The sequence below is a fragment of the Macaca fascicularis genome, chromosome 13 (genome assembly GCF_037993035.2).
Source record: "Macaca fascicularis isolate 582-1 chromosome 13, T2T-MFA8v1.1".
Taxonomy (NCBI): domain Eukaryota; kingdom Metazoa; phylum Chordata; class Mammalia; order Primates; family Cercopithecidae; genus Macaca; species Macaca fascicularis.
The window spans coordinates 58,328,641-58,348,597 of NC_088387.1; the positions used below are offsets into that span (position 1 = coordinate 58,328,641).

At 38.7% G+C, this 19,957-nt stretch overlaps 1 protein-coding gene across 2 annotated transcripts; it reads right to left on the reverse strand.

The window, feature by feature from the left end:
• Positions 1–682: 682 nt before the first annotated feature.
• MDH1 (malate dehydrogenase 1) lies at positions 683–19,931 on the reverse strand. Of its 2 annotated transcripts, none has more exons than XM_005575759.4 (9): positions 19,853–19,931; positions 14,074–14,172; positions 13,171–13,267; positions 10,499–10,674; positions 8,781–8,903; positions 2,953–3,129; positions 2,431–2,544; positions 1,783–1,872; positions 683–1,017 (listed from the first exon to the last, which is right to left on the reverse strand). In XM_005575759.4, the coding sequence occupies exons 1-9, from the start codon at positions 19,853–19,855 to the stop codon at positions 892–894; spliced, it is 1,005 nt and encodes a 334-aa protein (XP_005575816.1). In that variant the 5' UTR covers positions 19,856–19,931; the 3' UTR covers positions 683–891. The 2 variants fall into 2 exon arrangements, with proteins under 2 accessions (XP_005575816.1, XP_073867768.1); XM_074011667.1 differs by having other exon boundaries at positions 10,499–10,812.
• Positions 19,932–19,957: the final 26 nt, after the last annotated feature.

Consider the following 19,957-nt stretch of genomic DNA (forward strand, 5'->3'; position numbering starts at 1 on the left):
TGAAAATGTTCTAATTTCATCCAATGGCATAACACTGTTAACAATATTATCTGCAACTTATTTAATATTAGTAGCGAGCCTTAAAACTGAATTATCTACAAAGCGTGAACCTTTAAGATTTTAAATATACGGTATGTGTTCAATGTAGGTAATGTTTACAAATATATACTGAAATAGACTGATTCATTATCACAAGGTGAGTTTCTATGTTCTATTTAAATGAGATTTATGCTTTATCTTTCTAGCCTTACTGCCTTCCTCTGGTTAGAAAATACATATATATAAAAATTCTTTAGGCAAGCTGGGAAACATCCAAGTTTGCTTTCTTTTCTTTTTTTTTTTTTTTGAGATGGAGTCTCGCTCTGTCGCCCAGGCTGAAGTGCAGTGGCACCATCTGCTCACTGCAAGCTCTGCCTCCTGGGTTCACACCATTCTCCTGCCTCAGTTTCTGGAGTAGCTGGGACTACAGGCACCTGCCACCACGCCTGGCTAATTTTTTGTATTTTCAGTAGAAACAGGGTTTCACTGTGTTATCAAGGACGGTCTCGATCTCCTGACCTAGTGATCCACCCGCCTCGGCCTCCCAAAGTGCTGGGATTACAGGTGTCAGCCACTGTGCCTGGCTGCAAGTTTGTTTCCTGAGTAGACACTAAATATTAGCTAGAAACAGAGTCTGAGTCACTTTCATTTGGGTATATATTTATTTAGAATGCATACTAACAGCATGATGATAAACTATCATTCACAAACCTGTACCAAGAAGCACATAATCTTTAAAATGTGTTGTTTTTCACAAGTAATTTAAGTGAACATTACTATTATTTGGTACTTGAGTCAAAGACGACATTTAGATTCTTCAGCTTTGAAGCACTTAGTAACATCCTTGTCTAGTCAGGCAGAGGAAAGAAATTCAAAAGCAGTTTCTTTTTCTTCTGTGAGTTCCTTTGCAGTAAGATCCATCTTCTCACGTGAGAAATCATTAATAGGGAGACCTTCAACAAATTTCCAGGTCTTATTCTGTTTGAAAATAATGCAAATAAGAGATTTAAAGTGGAACTGATCTTTTAATAAGCAACAACCTAGTTTGAACTTATATTTAGAGGTGTATCTGTTTTAAAGTCTGATTCTAAAGAAGTAAATCAAAATCCAGATTTTAATTAATAGACAATTCTAATAAAAACTCAACACTTGAATTTTAAACCTCTTGAATCTAAAAAAAAAAAAATCTTTAAAATGATTGACTTTAGCACGTTTATAATAAACAGCAACAACACTGAAAATCATTGCTTCATTTAGAAATATACTATTTGTAGGTCTCTAATACTAGAGGCATAATAACATACTGTGTTTAGTAGGAAAAGCTGAATTTTCCTTTCTAGATTAATTTCAATCACAAAAACTTTTAATGACCTGAAGTTGAAATACATATAGTTTTAAAGCTGAGAAAAATGTCTATTTTAGTAAAGGAACAATTTTCTAGATGAAGTTATACCATTCTGTTTTATTTTTGGGGGGACAGGGTCCTGCTCTGTTGCCGAGGATGTGGGCCCACAGGTGTGTGCCACCATGCCCGGCTAATTATTTTATTTTTGCAGAGATGGGGGTCTCAGTATGTTGCCTGGGCTGGTCTTGAACTCCTGGGCTCAAGCAATCTTGCCACCTTGGCCTTCCAAAGTGTTGGGATTATAGGCGTGAGCCACTGTGCCTGGCCAATAATACCATTCTTAAGGGAAACATATAACTACTTTCTCAAAGAAGGAAAATAGCTCCAAAATACCTTACCTTGATTACAACAGGGAATGAGTAGAGCAGATCATCAGGAACACCATAGGAGTTGCCATCAGAGATAACACCCATGGACACAAACTCTCCCTGAAAATAACAATGTTTCACATACTCATGGTGATTAGTTTACACAACTGACACATGAACTAATAAAATTAAACCAGGTGACCCTTTCTTACTATGTTCATAACATCATTACTGTGTAAGGAACTATCATCAGCACCAGGTACTTCCACGACAAGATAACTTTCATGGATATTATTTCATTTCATGCTTCCATATCATATGTGAAGTAGGCCAGGGAAACCTAATCCTCATTTCCTAATCCTCACAGATGAGGAAGCTGTGGCCTAGAAGAAAAAATTTCACCCCTACTATGTATCAGGCATTGTGCTACGTGTTTTCCATATGCAATCTCCTTTAACCCTCACAACCCTGTGTATAATAGTAATGTCATGTAAAAGATGACAAAACAGCTCAGAAAGGTCAAGGCTAAGAAACTCCAAAGTTTACTTAGTTAATAGGCAGCTGAGCTGAGAAATGAACCTAACCTGATTATAACCTAAAGGCTATATTCTTTTTATATTATATCATCAGGCAACAAAAATAAAACAGAGTGACCTGTGCAAATCACTAAATCCTTACCTCTGGGGTTCCAAACCAGATGTCCCTGACGTGGTCACAGATGGCTTTTGCAGCAGACATTGCACTGGATAGTTTTCGAGCCTTGATGACAGCAGCGCCACGCTGCTGCACAGTCTGGGAAAGGGGCAGGCGAAAGCAGCAGTGTTACTTGGTCATGATAGCAACATTTTCATTGATTCCAAGTCGAACTTGGGGTGAAAGGCTATGACCAGAGTTTAATGTGTCCCCTCCAAAATCATGCAACCTGATGTTAGCCTTACCAATCCTTCTGGAAAAAGAAAACTGTATCTTCCCATACAAAGTTTATCATATGTCAAAGACATGGATCTTGGTATAAGTTGCAACTGCTGTGCTACAGATCATATCAGATCAGACTGGATCATGACTGGCTTACTAAGATCCCGAAAGTATGCAGTCATCAGAGCAACTGTGAAAGACCTGCCCTCCTTGAAGGTTTCCTGTCCTGAGTCTCTCAAGAGTTCTTTATGCTCAGCGTTAAGAAGGCTCACAGATTTTTCTTACCGTGACAAATTCTCCCTTGAGCCAGCTGTCATCTTTCAGAGCTTCGTAAACACCAACTTCCTTTCCTTGCAATTTCACCTTGGCATGGTTGACATCTGGATACTGAGTCGAGGAATGGTTTCCCCAGATAATGACATTCTTTACATCATTAGCAGTCACACCAAGTTTAAGAGCAATCTAGTTAAATTGAAAACAAATACATTACTGAGGCAAATGCTTTTTATTTCCAATTGGGACCTGTTTTGACAAACGCCCTTAAATAAAAAGCTTCTGAAATTTCAAGAGAACACAAGAGTTATATTGACTTGTAAAAAAGGTAAATTTATTGCTTGGCAATTTCCTACAACAGCTTAACAGTGGTAAAAACCGTGGACTTGAAGCTTATGGAGTACAATGTTTAAGGGTATGAAGCATCCCATAGTTTGTGGTTATTAGTATAGTAGGTGTATCAAACATAAAACATTAATCAAGTTACTATTATTTATTAATCAATTTACTGTTTCTTAAATATGTAAATGTGATCTTTTGTTTCACTGTTAATGTTTACCTGGAGATGTCTTCTCAGTGCTTCTGAGTAATCAGGTATTTAGGCACTTTAGGTAAAATTTTTATTACATACCATATACAAATTAATTTTCAACCCTAAATATGAAATTTTAGAGTTGGATAGGACTCAAATTACCAAGATATGACTGTCCTCATTTTATATATCAGGAAACTGAAGGAAAGAGATTTTATGTGTGTGTGTGTGTGTGTGTGTGTATACACACATATATACACACTAAAATTCTAACATATGTAACAATCTCTAGCTATAACTCCAGAAAGCAGTTTAGGGTCCTGCAATGCCTTGCAATCACATATAGCATAATAGCCACAAAAAAAGGTTAAAAAGTTATGTCTTGAGCTGGGCATGGTGGCTCACGCCTATAATCCCAGCACTTTGGGAGGCCAAGGCGGGCAGATCACCTAAGGTTGGCTGTTCGAGACCAGCCTGACCAACGTGGAGAAACCCCATCTCTACTAAAAATACAAAGTTAGCCGGGCTTCGTGGTACATGTCTGTAATCCCAGCTACTTGGGAGGCTGAGGCAGGAAAATCGCTTGAACCTGGGAGGCGGAGGTTGTGATAAGCCGAGATTGCACAACTGCACTCCAGCCTGGGCGACAGAGTGAGACTGTCTCAAAAAAAAAAAAAAAAAAAAAAGAGACATGTCTTGGTAGATTTAAATAAAATCAGCCTGTTTGTTATTTGTCTGATAAGTTTATGTGCAGAAAATAAATTGTGATCAGGTGTATGTATAATTTGTTCCTAACTAGACAACAGAATTTATGATGAACCAGAAGGGAATGTGGAAAAATATTTTTTTTTTTTTTTTTTTTTTTTTTTTGAGACGGAGTCTTGCTCTGTCACCCAGGCTGGAGTGCAGTGGCCGGATCTCAGCTCACTGCAAGCTCCGCCTCCCGGGTTCATGCCATTCTCCAGCCTCAGCCTCCCGAGTAGCTGGGACTACAGGCGCCCGCCGCCTCGCCCGGCTAGTTTTTTGTATTTCTTAATAGAGACGGGGTTTCACCGTGTTAGCCAGGATGGTCTCGATCTCCTGACCTCGTGATCCGCCCGTCTCGGCCTCCCAAAGTGCTGGGATTACAGGCTTGAGCCACCGCGCCCGGCCTGTGGAAAAATATTTTAAGAAGCTGATCTGTTTTGGTGACATTGTGGGCCATTCTTCCTTCCTCTGTGTCCCAGTAAGAATGGGAGAGAAAATTAGTTGTGCCAGAGTCTGTAGCTTTAGCACATAAATAAAGCATTTGAGTATTTACCATGTAATAAAAGGAATACACTTTGATATTTTAAGGAAAATTTTAAAACAAGGGTAATAACAACTCTAAACTGAAACAACTCAAATGTCCTTCAAGAATGGTTAAATATGCCAGGCACGGTGGCTCACGCCTATAATCCCAGCACTTTGGGAGGCCGAGGTGGGAGGATCATGAGGTCAAGAGATTGAGACCATCATGGTCAACATGGTGAAGCCCCGTTTCTACTAAAAATATAAAAATTAGCCCAGCTACTCAGGAGGCTGAGGCAAGAGAATCTCTTGAACCTGGGAGGCAGAGATTGCAGTGAGCCGAGATCGTGCCATTGCACTCCAGCCTGGGCAAAAGGGTGAGACTCCGTCTCAAAAAAAAAAAAAAAAAAAAAAAAGAATAGTTAAATAAACTGTATTACGTCTTACATATGCAATGGAATAAATAAAAGGGGTAAGTGGAAAAACAGGAACAACCAACAACCTGGATGGATCTTAAAGGCATTAAACTAAGTGAAAAAGAGTTTCAAAAGGTTCCTTATTGCATGATTCCATTTTTGTAAATTTTCAAAATGACAAAATTATAGAGGTGGAGTGCAGATAAATGATGTCAGGGACAGAGGGAGGTGTGACCATAAGGGAGAGTATGCAGGAGTTCTTTTGTGAGTGATGAAGAAATTCTGTACCTTGACTATGGGGGCAGTTATAGGAATCTACACTTGTAATCAAATGTCATAGAATCATTCATAAAGACACAGAAAAAAATAAATGAATATAAAACTGGTGAAACTTAAGTAAGTCTAGTTAATAGTATTGTGTGTAGTTCATCAACTTCTTGGTTTTCATAATACTCTGTAGTTATGTAAGATACCATCAATGGGTGATAGGTACAAGGGACTTCTCTGTACTATTTTTTTTGCGACTTCTGAGTCTAAAATTATTTCAAAATAAAAAGTAAAAAAAAAAAACCCAACCAACCAACCAAAAAGGATAAAGATGAAAAAAAAGGCCATTATCTAAAATGTCTGCAATGACTTGACTGGTCTTCACACTAATTTATTCAGTTAAGTAAGAAGTAAACTGTCTTTACTTTCACTCTCACTCTTAAACTAGCTGAGACTGCTTTCTGAAATCCTAAAATAGTTAAAAGTTTACTTAAAAATTTCTGTTTGTGATATTGTAAATCACTTTTGACCGATCGAATCCCTGCAAGTCTTGCAAGTATTAGGACTATTATCTACAATATTTGCATTAGTCTCCACAAATTAGTTGACGGTTGGTTTCTGGGGTCCTCAGCTATTGATCTGCTTAGCCTGTGGGGTAGGGTAGAGTGGCACGCTGTCCAATGAGTACCATTTTTTATGGGTGCCATGACCTGAAAGAACTGGGAAAAAAACTGCTCTTACTTACATTTATACTTAAATTTAGCTGGTATGGTATAGAAAAAGATAAATTTATACCTTGAACAATTAACTCAAGATATATATATCACCAGGAAGTTAGAGCCTGTAACTTCCCTGAATGTCAGCTTCAATGCTCCCAAGTACAGTGAAGACAAAATGCCTCTAGGCCTCTCTGCCCTCGGTCTTCCTGGGCTCCCCTGCTTCCTTTGTTCTTGTTGCCCTCCTCCTCTTGCTCCTTTGATCTCTTGAGCTAATCCAGTTCTGTCTGGACAGCAAAGGCCAGGTACTTTGCACCCAGCAGATATAATTTCTTAATATGATTCATGTCACAATTAGTCTAAATTTATACGTACCCGGGATAACAGTTCTTTACTCCCCTAGACACTCATGTCTGTCATAGAGGTCTGTTAAAAGTTTTTGATTAATTCTCCAGCCCTAGTAATTTTCTTACCAGCTAACTGGTATCATTGTCAAATTACCTTATCTGGTATCACTGTCAAATTACCTTGTCAGCAGATGTAAATATAGCACTGGTTTGCAAATACACAGGGAAGTTCTGCAGGTGTTAAACAGTCCCTAAGTAGCTAAGGCCTCTGAATTCCAAGACAAAATATCTAGCAACCATTCCTGTAAGAAAAACTTACCTTTGGGTTTGTTATTTTTCTCACTGGATAAACTACTTCTTTTAGAGGAAGAAAGTGCTTCTTCAATGACTCCTTAAAAGCTCTCACTATGCCAGATTGACATGCTGAAACAGTGCCAAGCCAAGGTCCCAGGAGTAATAAAGAACATGTCCCAAAGTGAAGGTTAAAGTCTGAGGAGAGCACTGTCTTTCCTCTTTGCTCATTCAGACTTTAGCCCTGCAGTGAAAACTGTTTCAGGCACTAGGACAAAGTATCTCTTAGCAGTACCTTTGGAGGCAGAATTTTCCAAAGCCTGTCTCCACCAAAGCCTCAGGTGAAACAACAAAAAGTGGTTGCTAGTGTCATTGTGTTACCTTTTTCTTGTTGCAGGAACTAAATAAGTCACTGTCTGGCAATCCAGAGTTTACAACTGTAAGGCGTATAATATCTCTTCCTTTACAACTGTCCCACAGTACTCAAACTGCCTGCCTCCAGTCATTCAAACAAACTCCTATTTGTTCTCAGCTACCATCAGACCCAGCCCATAGCCTAAAGCCTCTCAGGGAATATCTGCACTTTAAACTAAAAATTTAAGGGTTGTTATCCAACAACCCTTTACGTTAGGAATGTTTAGGCTGTATGCTTCTTAGAAAGAAGAAATCAACTAATAATAATAGCAGCCAACTTTTCTTGCATTTACTATGTGCAGGCACCATGCTAAGGGCTTAAAATGGATCTTATTTAATCCTCATAAGAACTCTCTGAGGTAGATACAATTATTACATTTTAATCATTGAATGTACTTTCTCAAAATCACAGAGCTAGTAAGTGGACTAAGGTCAGTTGATACCATTAAGTAAGACCATACATAAGGGTTTTGAGTCAGGCAAATCAAGTGGCTCCATAATTTATAAGCTGTATGACTCTGAGCAGGTTCTCTGACTTCCCTGGGCCTCAGGTTTCTTACCTAAAGCAGGGATAATATAAGATACCTCATATGGTTACTATAAAAATTAAATGGAAAATTACATGTATAGCATTCAATTTACAGTAGATGCTTAACAAATGTATATTCTTTTCTCTTTCATAGGCATTCCAGTGCTGAAGGATTATTAATTCTTAGGTTAGGGCAGCAGTGCTTCAACTTAGACCTCATAGCATCTTCTGGTTAACAATTTTTTTTGAAACTCAAGTTATCTTTCTCTAGAAGAAAAAGCACTGAACTCATAGACCTATCTAGCAGTGATGACCTACAGACAAGAAGGGATGGCCAGAAAAGCATTAGGGCAACGGACAGAGGTTCTGTCCAGGAACGGGCACCAGGACCAGTTAGATCTGAAAAAGCCTAGGAAACTAGCTCAGATCAGTTGCTTGGCTTCTAATTTTTTGAAAAGCTATTGTTAATTCCTTGGTCACTGGCTCCTTGGCATACTTATCTATGGCTCCAAGGGTAAAGAAAATTAGCAACAGAGTTTAGCTCCTAAGCAGTGAAAGTAGCAAATTTCACAGATACACACAGAATATTAAAAATACATAAACTGAAAATTAAATATAAAATTACAAAATCTGAATTTGATTGCTTAGCTGCAGGTAAAACAGAAGCAGAACCACACAATCACGCAAAGCTCAAGTCTTTGTTTATATAATCTCCTATGTATCTGAAAAAATTAAAACTAAATTATGTACCATCATGTATACTAATTTTTAACCACTGTAACAAAAGAACATTAGTAACTGCATTTCATTATAGTTAGCAATTGAAATATAGTTAAAGACAAAATCAAGTAGGAAGTAAAGCCTCTGGTCCTTTACGAGAATACATTTAAAGACTCCCTAACAAATTAATAATAATTCACTTTTAATTTAATAAAAGTAACAGGTTCCTACTAAACAAAAACAAGAAAAAAGTACAAACTCAGATTCAGTTATTTTAAAAGTGAGAGAAAAATGTTTTAAAGTTGAACAATCACAAGATTTAAAAGACATTTTTCTTACTTGAGCTTTAGCTCGGTTGTGATCCAAACGAGTCAAGCAACTGAAGTTCTCCTTGGGGATGGATGGAGCCGACTTGGACGCAGTCAGGCAGTTGGTATTGGCTGGGTTACCCACAACAATAACCTAGGAGGAATGGAAGGCACTGAAGACTTACAGATTATATACTTACTAACCATGTTAAAATTTGATTGAAAATGTCTAACAGGTAGCCATACAGGGGAGGCTTGGGAAACACCAAATACAATATAGCATAGGAAAATACATTTTAAGTTATAAAAATCTTTAATAAAATGGTAATAAAATTTTTGAAATAATATCAGATTTATAGAAAAGTTACAACCATATTACAGAGACTGACTCCCTTATATCTTTAGTCTTTGTTTTTTTTTTTTTTTTGGTACCTCTTTTGACAAGCTGCAGACAAGATACTTGATTGTCTCTAAGTACTGCAGTGCTGGCAAATATTTCTGACAAACAAGGACGCTTTGCAGAGGTGGAATTACTGTGCAAGGAATACTTTACCTCCAAACAGCCTGCAATTTAGCAGTCTGAACAACCTTGTAATCTTTTACTGGTACTTGTGGATTTCTATTCAACTCATTTATATTATTTTCTGTGATGACAGAAAGTAAGTTAACTATTTAAAATGAAGTCCACAGAAAGCAAAAAATGCAGACATCTATGAAATGTTACTGATAGAACATTATAATGGGCAACTTAAAAAATTTTATAAAAATTTTCTTTCACTTTTTTTTTTTTTTTTAAATAGGAAAGTATACAGAAATCAGTTAAACCTTTAACCGGCAAGCCTATTTGCTGTGTGACAATTAAGTTCTAGTTAATTGATAGTTCACTAATAAAAGAAGGTTTGGCTGGGTGTTGTGACTCACACCTGTAATCCCAGCACTTTGGGAGGCAAAGGCAGGTAGATCACCTGAGGACAGGAGTTTGAGACCAGCCTGGCCAACATGGTGAAACCCCATCTCTACTAAAAATACAAAAATTAGCCAGGTGTGGTGGCGTGCGCCTGTAGTCCCAGCTACTCAGGAGGCTGAGACAGGAGAAACGCTTGAACCGGGAGGTGGAGGTTGCAGTGAGCCAAGATTGCACCACTGCACTCCAGCCTGGGTGACAGAGCAAGACTCCGTCTCAAAAAAATAAAAAAAAATAAATAAAAAAGGCTTATTGTATTATTAAGACATAGTTAGAATTTAAATAGTTTTAACACAAAGAGACAGAACGGTAAGTCATACTGACTCAATTCTTCAAGAAACAAGCATATTAAAATTCCTCTGCATTAAGAAAATCTGAGCGAGCATTCAGAAACCACTATATTCTACTCCTGAGAATAAACTTACCTTACAGCTAGCTATCTCTTTTCACAATCACACACAAATTTAAATGTCTAAATAAATATTCCCACTCAGCAAAAATGCACCAGAAGGTCCTGTGCCTTCTCTATAGGTTTAAGAACTAATATTAAATTTTCACGTTATACTAATAGGAAAAATATTTTTGAACACTCTAAATATAGATTTCTACACTGTAACAAAAAACCCAGAAAGGGAGAGCTTATCAAGCAAAACTCTATAGCCATATTTACTGATGATTGCACAGAACTAGAAAAAAGGACAAATAATTTTGGTTTTGCTTAAATGCTAAAAGCGTACGTTTCAAATGCTAACAATGAAAAATCCCTAAAATACAGTGTTGGTCACCTTAACTGACTTCTTGGCGTATTTGTCTAAGGCTGCACCCTGGGATTTGAAGATTTTCACATTTGCTTTCAGTAAATCTTTTCTCTCCATGCCTTCTCTTCTTGGCATGGAGCCCACGAGAATGGCCACATCCAGGTCTTTGAAGGCAACCTCTTCTTTATCTGTTGCGATGACATCTGTGGACATGGCAATAAATATGCAGAGCTACTTAAACACCAAAGTTTTGAAGTTTTCTTTTTCATATTGAATCTACCCATAAATTCTTTCACTTGTTGCAAGTGTTTATATATCACACTGAAATGCATTTCAGGAGCCTAAGAAAAGAAAGATAATATATTAATTTAACAATCATAACATCAGAAATGTCAATAGATTTATTTTGCTTTTCCTATTTCAGTAATTATCTTAAATGTCAAAAACTCCATAGCTTTTATCTTTTATAATCATATATGATGCAAGGTATAATGATGACTTTTGAAGCAATACTTGTTATTCACACTAATTACCACACAACACAAAAGAGCAACTAATTCACCTAACCTTTAAATTACAATTACTTTAAGGTCTAAGACACCAATCACAAATTTAAAAATAATAAATGTTTATTGAGGAGTTTTGTGCCAGGGATAATGCTAAGAGATTTATATTATTATCAAATTTAATCTTCACATTTTATAGATGGAGACACTGAGATTTAAAGAGATTAACTCGCCACCATCAAAAGATAACGGAGTTGTAATTCCAGCCTAGGTTGGTCCAGAGTTCAACCACTATGCTCCAGTGTTAGTACAATAAGCAAACATCACTTGCTTTTTGACTGAAGAACATACGTCATCACACTTCTTTGTTGATTGTATTAAAAAAGCTATGACCAACATTCAGCATTTTCACTGGAAAATTGGCTAGTTGCATCATAGTCAAGCCTGCCATAAGTCTGAAAATGGGCATAGATAGGAACACCAGTTGGAGGGAAAAAAAATTATCTTCCTTAAAAAAAAACCACGTTCTTATTTGCTGAACTTTCCCTTCCCTCTCCTATTCACTTCTGGCAGAGGACAAACAAGTGAAATCTGGGCCCTTTGGAGAAAGCACAGGGAACTCAGCAAAGAAAGGAATACAAATGGGAAAAAGCAGCAAAGTTGATTTGGAAAGAGCTGTGGGTAAGAAAAGGGAACCAACAGAATAGTGTGGGCAGCCACGTATTCTTCTACAGAACTTTGCAACCAAAAGACTTAGATGGCAGATTATCCCTTCTAGCAAATGTTTATTCAACAGATGAAAAATTTTAAGGAAAGTTTTTCTGGGAAGGTATATATTATTTTGCTTTGTGCAAACTTCTAGGAGAGTTTCATTAATTAATCCTTACCAAAAGAAAGACTATGATGAAGATATAGCTGAAGAAAAATATTCAAATTAATTTAGAATATTTTTAAAAACTTTTCAATCAAATTTAAGGCTTCCTTATTATGTTCGTGTTATAGTTCAATGATCTGCAAAGGCCCTTAGCTGAGCTCTTCTGGGTTTTTTCAAACTATAGAGCATATGGTAAGGACAATTTATACTATGTCTCAACCTGATGATTGGTAGATGGGATGGGGACCATATAAGGACCAACCAACTTCCAGAGCAATGTATAGCTATGAAGGACATCCTTCAAAACTGAGACAAGTTTTCCATTACAGGACGCTACTATTACCATTTAAGTAGACTCCATTAACAACACAACATAGACAATTCCTACGTTGTCTATAATATGTGTGTGTAGACAATGTCAGGTGTATAACCCTTGTGCAAAATATTACACTTAACTGGTATAATAAATTATATACACACACACATTGGGGGAAAAAATGATAGTCCTTTACCTGACATTGTTTCTCATTTTTTACCCTTCTTTATCCTTGGTATACATAAATAGCTAATAAGTATGGTAGTTCCAAATAAAAAAATCCTCTTATGAATAATTTCTAATTAAGAGCCTTTAACAAAAACCTAAAATCTGTGTATTATTATTATTTTTTTTCTTTTTTTTTTTTTTTTGAGACGGAGTCTCGCTCTGTCGCCCAGGCTGGAGTGCAGTGGCGCGATCTCGGCTCACTGCAAGCTCCGCCTCCCGGGTTCACGCCATTCTCCTGCCTCAGCCTCCCGAGTAGCTGGGACTACAGGCGCCCACAACCGCGCCCGGCTAATTTTTTGTATTTTTAGTAGAGACAGGGTTTCACCGTGGTCTCGATCTCCTGACCTTGTGATCCGCCCGCCTCGGCCTCCCAAAGTGCTGGGATTACAGGCGTGAGCCACCGCGCCCGGCATATTATTATTTTTTTTCTAGACGGATTCTCGCTCTGTTTCCCAGGCTGGAGTGCAGTGGCACAATCTCGGCTCACTGCAAGCTCCGCCTCCCGGGTTCACGCCATTCTCCTGCCTCAGTCTCCCCAGCAGCTGGGACTACAGGCGCCTGCCACCATGCCCGGCTAATTTTTTTGTATTTTTAGTAGAGACGCGGTTGCACTGTGTTAGCCAGGATGGTCTCGATCTCCTGACCTCATGATCCGCCTGCCTCGGCCTCCCAAAGTGTTGGGATTACAGGCGTAAGCCACCGCGCTCGGCCCTAAAAACCTGTATTTTGTAAGAAATCAAATACTATAAAATCCCTTCTCTACTCCCCAACTCACCTTTCAGGAGGGGAAGGGCACAGTCTTGCAGTTCCATTAGGACACCGTCCAGGACACCCATCATGGGGGTGATATCCAACAGCACAAGAATTATAGGCTACCAAAAAGCAAGGACAGCATCTGTTAGTGTAGGCTATTTCACTTAGACACAAGAAAGTCTTTTCACAGACTTTTTATTTGGTATGTACATGCATGTAATTCCCATTAATTAGTCATGATCATTATTTCAGGAGGTCAGGTATCTAGCACTATGCCACTTTCAGAAAGAAGGATGCTATAAAACCAGCATTGGTTTGCTAACAAACACAGTGAGAGGAATCACCACTACTCAGTTTTTTAAGAGTACATGAAAAAAAACATTAAACTGAGTGACATGCCATAGTTTGCTCTTATTGTTAATAGCTGTATGTTTGATTTCAGTTCATGAAAGAATAATTCAGTATCCATGGGTCAAGAAACTGAATAAATGAATACCTTAGAAAATGATTTTAGTGTGCATTAATCAGGCTTGCTGAAAGTCAGAGTGCCTGCTTCAACTGGGAAGCAGATTTCCTGACTCTTTTGGTTCTAAAGGCCATTTATTAACAAGGGAGTGCTTATTGAGTAACTCTCTCCCACATGACTGTAAGTCACTATCATTAGTGATATCTCCCATTGACTGACACCTGCTGGTTGCACCAAGTCAACTAAGTACAATATATGGAAGAGTTCTCATTTCCAAAGTGTTTTCAGTGCCTGGAGGCATACATACAAATTTACTTGCTTCCAATTATAGCTGTGTGCCTATTACATTTACTGAGATTACACATTCCTTCATTGTTTTACAATTTGTGTACAAATACAGAATTTTACTAACCATATTCTTACTCTAATAACTTAAGATTTATAGACACCTGTTCCTACCTGATCTTTACCAAAGACGGATCCATTTCCAATACTATACAGCAGTGAATATGCAATTTGACCAGCTGCTCCAGTCACAAGGACTCTGATTGGTTCAGACTGTAATGAAAAAGACCCATTAACATCTTTAAGTACTACTGTACCTTAAAAATATCCAGAATTTTTATCTATAGTAAGAAATCCACATACTTTAAAAGTGAATGTAAAATTTTAAAGTCCTTTTGCATCTGGCTTAGTAGAAAATGAATGTGCTGCATATTTACGTGGTGTTATTTAACTCTCACCATATAGGGAGCTAAAAGTGTTATTCTGGATTTACTTACATAATCTTATCCACCTTTTTTGGGGTATTTTACCACTAAAATAGGCTGAACAATGTTGATGTGTTCAGTATGTGGTGATCCAAACCCTGGCAGCCACTAGAGCCACACAAATCCTTATTATGCAAAGCCCCCACTCCCATCTGCTCAACAGAATCTTCATACCAAGAAAAGGAGTAAAAGAGGCTAAAACTTTCCATTTACATTGAGCCAATATATTTAAATAAGACAATTAATCGGCAGGGCGTGGTGGCTCATGCCTGTAATCCCAGCACTTTGGGAGGCTGAGGCGGGTGGATCACGAGGTCAGCCTGGCCAACATGGTGAAACCCCATCTCTACTAAAAATACAAAAGTTAGCCAGGCATGGTGGCACGTGCCTGTAATCCCAGCTACTTGGGAGGCTGAGGCTGGAGAATCGCTTGAACCCAGGAGGTGGAGGTTGCAGTGAGCTGAGACTGTGCCACTGCACTCCAGCCTGGCAACAGAGCAAGACTCTGTCTCAAAAAAAAAGGACAATTAATTGCTATTCAACTTCATTGTCTGGAGGAGAAAAAACAAGATGTTTTATTTCAGGAGAAACAACAGTAACATGTAGTGACAGACAGCTGACAACCTGATTCCAAGGGAAAATTATTTTTAAAAGCAAGGAGGGAAGACATACAAACAGAAATTTCAACAGATCCTGAACAAACTACAGACATAGAAACAAAGATAACTGATATTCAAGGTGATGACTCTGAGTAAAAAAAGACTAAGCTGACAGATTTTTTAAAAATAGAAATATTTCTATTAAGAACAAAACAATGTTTAGAAACATAATGGGTAAGTTTAATTAGACAGAAAAATTCAATTATGGTGAACCATTCCTTTCCCCGACAATGCTGGGTAAATGTACTTTCACTGTCACCTTTACCCCTACCGGCATGGAGAAATGGTCCACTGATGTGACTGAGCCTAGAAGTATTTGGTTTCTTTTTAAGATCCTTCCTCCAGATGAAACAAGGATGGATAGCCTCGAAGGCTTCTTTTAAGCTTCTAACTCTAAGCTCTGAGGTCAGCAGAACTCAGCAATTTGGTACTCACTCACAGAAGTCAAAGAAAAAAAAAATTCAAAAAAGAAGTGTCAGGCCAGGCATGGTGGCTCATGCCTGTAATTCCAGCACTCTGGGAGGCCGAGGCAGGCGGATTACCTGAGGTTGGGAGTTTGAGACCAGCCTGATCAACATGGAGAAACTCCGTCTCTACTAAAAATACAAATTAGCTGGGTGTGATGGCAGGCGCCTCCCAGCTCTTTGGAAGGCTGAGGCAGGTGAATGGCTTGAACCCGGGAGGCAGAGGTTGCAGTGAGCCAAGATAGTGCCATTACATTCCAGCCTGGGCAACAAGAGCGAAACTCCATCTCAAAAAAAAAAAAAAAAAAAAAAAAAAAAAAATAAATAAATAAATAAATAAATGTCAACTGGTGTAGAGAAATGAATTTGATCATAGCCAGCTATATACTATACAATATTTGTTTTCCAATTTATTGCTATTTATAGAAAAATCTTTAATGGCCTACACATGTTTCATTCTGTCATTTTCCCTTCTTTCCTTGAAGTCAAGTAGAGTAGGTGAGGAAAAGGGAATACAGGAAGAAATTATTACTCCCTTTTCCTTTAGAATGCAAGATCCTTAAGAACACGGACTTTGTCTATTTTATTTACTGCTGTATCTCAATTGCCTAGAAAAACACCTGGCCTGTAGTTGGAACTCTGATATTTGCTTGAAGGAATAGCTGGATCCTATAAAAGTACCAAAAAGATGGAAATATAAAAGAACTGTTTGGGAACATATGTAGTATGCTTTAACATTTTTTAAAAGGTATTTTATTTATTTAAGATATTTCAGGCTGAGTGCAGTGGCTCACGCCTATGATCCCGGCACACTGCGCCGGGGGCCGGGGTGACTGGATCACTTGAGCCCAGGAGTTCGAGACCAGCTTGGGCAAAACGGTGAGACCTTGTCTCTTAAAAAAACAATTTAGCTGGGTATGGTGGCACATGCTGTAGTTCCAGCCACTCAGGAGGCTGAGGCAGGAGAATCACTTGAGCCTTGGAAGTTAAGGCTACAGTGAGACATTACTGTGTCAGTGCACTTCAGCCTTGGTGACAGAGTGAGATCCTGACTCAAACAAAAACTCATTCATATGTACCATGAAAACAAAAGGTATTTTATTCATATATAGTATGTATTGAGAAGGCTAGAAACTCAGTGACCACAATAGTTTCAACTATAGTTAACAAAATTATTTATGTCATTAGTACTAATGATATTACCTTATAAATCCACTGATGAGCTGTTGTCTCATTTAATTCATTCATTAAACAAAACAGCATTAAGTTCCTATCATGTAGTTGGTACTATTTTAGGCCAGGGAATCCATTGGTGAATTACGTGAAGGAAACGAAAGGATACACCAATTTTCTAAAACAGGGGGCTACAGGGGCAGTAGAGAGTAGTAATTAAAGAGATGGACTCTGGAGCCAGACTTTCTAGGTTCAAGTCCTGGCTCCACAACTCATTAACTGCGTGCTCTAGGACCAGTTACTTAACCTCTCTGCATTATTTCCCCATAGTAAAATGGAGATAATAATAGCAATTACCTAACGAACAGAGTAGTTTTAAGTATTTACAATTATCATCACAGAATTTTCCTCTAAAGACTCTAATAGCCTGTGGTTTTCTATTTGCATTTCTGTTGCTCTGTATTAGACCATGAAGCCCCCTTAAGAACAGTCTGCCTTTGATATGGATTTGCATTTCCATATAGTGTTCAACCAGTATTTGTTGAATGAAGGAAGGTTAGGGTATAAAGTACGAACACATACTACTTCAATGTACAGCAAAGTAGGATAAGAAAAGGGGGGCTGGAGAGATGGAAGATCACTATCTGTAAAGTTTAACCTCCCATAAGGTCATCTATATGGTTAGAAAAATGCAGTCAATTTTAGTAGCTACTTAAAAACATGTTCACAGTATCACAGTCCTTAATGAAGGGGTTGTGGCGACCTAATGAACAGTTAATTCCACCTCAGCAGTTTTCTTCTGTATTTCTGGAGAAATTACTTTCACAGGTAGGTAATTCCATCTTATTAATGGCAGTCTGAGGCTTATTAGTGTTTGAATGTTTGAAGATGAAACAGAGAAAGAAAACTCCACGTATGGTTCTTTCTGCTCCTCTGCAACATTGCAGTTGAAAAGCAGGAGGGTGGGAGAGTCCTGCTGACTTTCACAATGTTACAGTGTGAACATAGGTTACTATTCTTTGCTCAGATATCTGGGCAGTCTGCCAAGATCCAAAGAAGGAATGTCTTTGCTCTTAGCAGGGCACCAATGACTTTCCTGCAGATGCATGCTCTGTGCTAACTTCTCAGCTGTAAAGATTGAATTTAAGTGTCTGTTATTCCACAGACAGATCCACATATTCCTTTTTCACTTTCAAATTTATATATATTTCTAAATTACATGCATTTCTATAACACAAAAAACTAAGCGGTACCATTTAGATTCCTTCCTACAGTTTATTTACTGTCACTCCCTATGGACAACAAGCAAAGAATCCTCCCCTTTGAATGAGCTTACAAAACAAGGCTCTTTTCTAACTCTGTCCATTCACACACTCCCCTGAGGGGGGGAGGGAAATTGAGTCATGTGTGAGTTTGCTGTCAGTTCCAGCAAACTGCCAGACAAATTCTTCCTCATGTTCTGTCTCTGTGTTATCTGGCACCCCAGTGACGTTCCAGCGGTGGGGCCTTACTAGGGAAAACCAGCTAAGAATCTGGGGCCCAAAATCTCTCTGTGACCTTAAGAAAATTATCTGACCTCCCCAGACTACATTATAAGAGTAGATAATATATTCTCCAAATCCCCTTTTAATTCTAGAATTCCAATATTTTGAATTGCAAGGAATAAAGCTATCAAGTAATCTATATGCTGATAACACAGTTGAGTTTGTATATGCAGTATGAACTGGTAACTTCATCCAGAATCTCAGTTAGTAAAAATTAAGTTTTCAGGGAGTTGAGTACACCGTCTCTCCCCCGCTGCAAGACCTCACTGCGGTGGTCCCTATAAAAATAAAAATTCAGAAAGGCTTGATAAGTGTAAGACACAATATAGAAAAAATGGCAAGAGTGTGAGACTCTTGGGACAAATCACATTCTCTCTGGGTCTCGATAAACTCAGTTTTAAGATGTGAAGTGGGGAGATTCGTCAAGATGACCTTTAAAAGATCCCATTCAGTTCGAAAAGCAAAAAGTCCAAGGTTCTCACATAATAAGTACCTCTGCTTTCTAGCTAAGATTATTAGGACAGAAACCACTGAAACCTAATTTAAATGACTAATTATGTGACAAAATATATAGGAAACCTAGGTTTAACACCTACTGGAAATTAGTAGCTGTCTCCACTGGCCCCGTTACACAGGCAGAGAGAGTAATGCCCTTGCCTTGAAAACGTTGTCTTTTCAGATTCTGGGAAATTTCCAATTTATTCAAACATTTCTCCACATTCTCCAGCCATTTTAGTATTTTGGACACAAAGTAGGAAAAACAGTCGCAACTATAAATACAAGCAATTGTATTGATAGTAGGAAGCGATTTCTTTGAGTTTGATGACAAATGTCACCTTCAAGCAGTACGCAGAATATTCCTACGTCAGAGTTCCTTCACCAACCCCCTCCTTTCTGCAGAGACAAGCGATGGAGATCTAGGTTATCCAGGTCTTCCATGACAAAATGGTTACTCTGTTACATTTAAAAGAGGTGCTTCTGGAATTCATTACATACAGTTCAACAAAGACTATCCGCAGTAGTTATTGGCTACTGATGCCGTCACTTCAACATATCCTGGCATTACAAAACAGGTCAATGAACGGGTTCCAAATAACATTTTGAGAAATCAGACATGGCGGAAACACGTCTCCTGCAAACGCAGATCGTAATCTGGACCACCAGGTAAATACTACCTTTCCAGCTTTTAGCTTTCAAGGGCCCTGTGACAAAAGCTCTTATAAACACTGTGGGCTAATGAGGAGAAAAAGGGGTTAGCACCCAACCTTTCCCTCCCATCGCAAACCTTATTGTCCTTATCAAACAAACCCCGTAACATCCTTTGGAAAATAGCTGCAGCGTCGTATTCTGTCCTCCCGCCATGCAGCAGGATTAAGATCGCGCCTCTCCCAGGACAACTACTTCTCCAGAATCCTCCTAAGAGCGCCCTATGCCCCGCAAGGTGGAAATCAATCCCTTCCCAATTACTGGGTCACTGCGACAATCCCAAGAAGATGAGTCCGAGCTTGTCAAAGAGCGCGAAGGACGGCGCCTTGCACAGCTGCCTCCCAAAAGTCCCTAAAGTGCAAGAAACCCCACAAAAGGGCGCGAGGGCCAGAGGTGGGCAGGAACCCGGGGCCCACACTCACCATGGCTGAAAACTGCGGGGACAATTTCAACAACTGCAAAATGAGCCTCAGAGAGTCAGGTCACCTCTACCGCGGAACTGACTCGGAGAGGGCGAGCGGTGTTAG

Coding starts and splice junctions, on each gene's coding strand:
- MDH1 (XM_005575759.4), bottom strand. Junction 13,268..14,073: donor CCGTCTTTGGTAAAGATCAG/GTAGGAACAGGT, acceptor GCTTTTTGGTAG/CCTATAATTCTTGTGCTGTT. Junction 3,130..8,780: donor ACAACCGAGCTAAAGCTCAA/GTAAGAAAAATG, acceptor CAATTTAACTAG/ATTGCTCTTAAACTTGGTGT.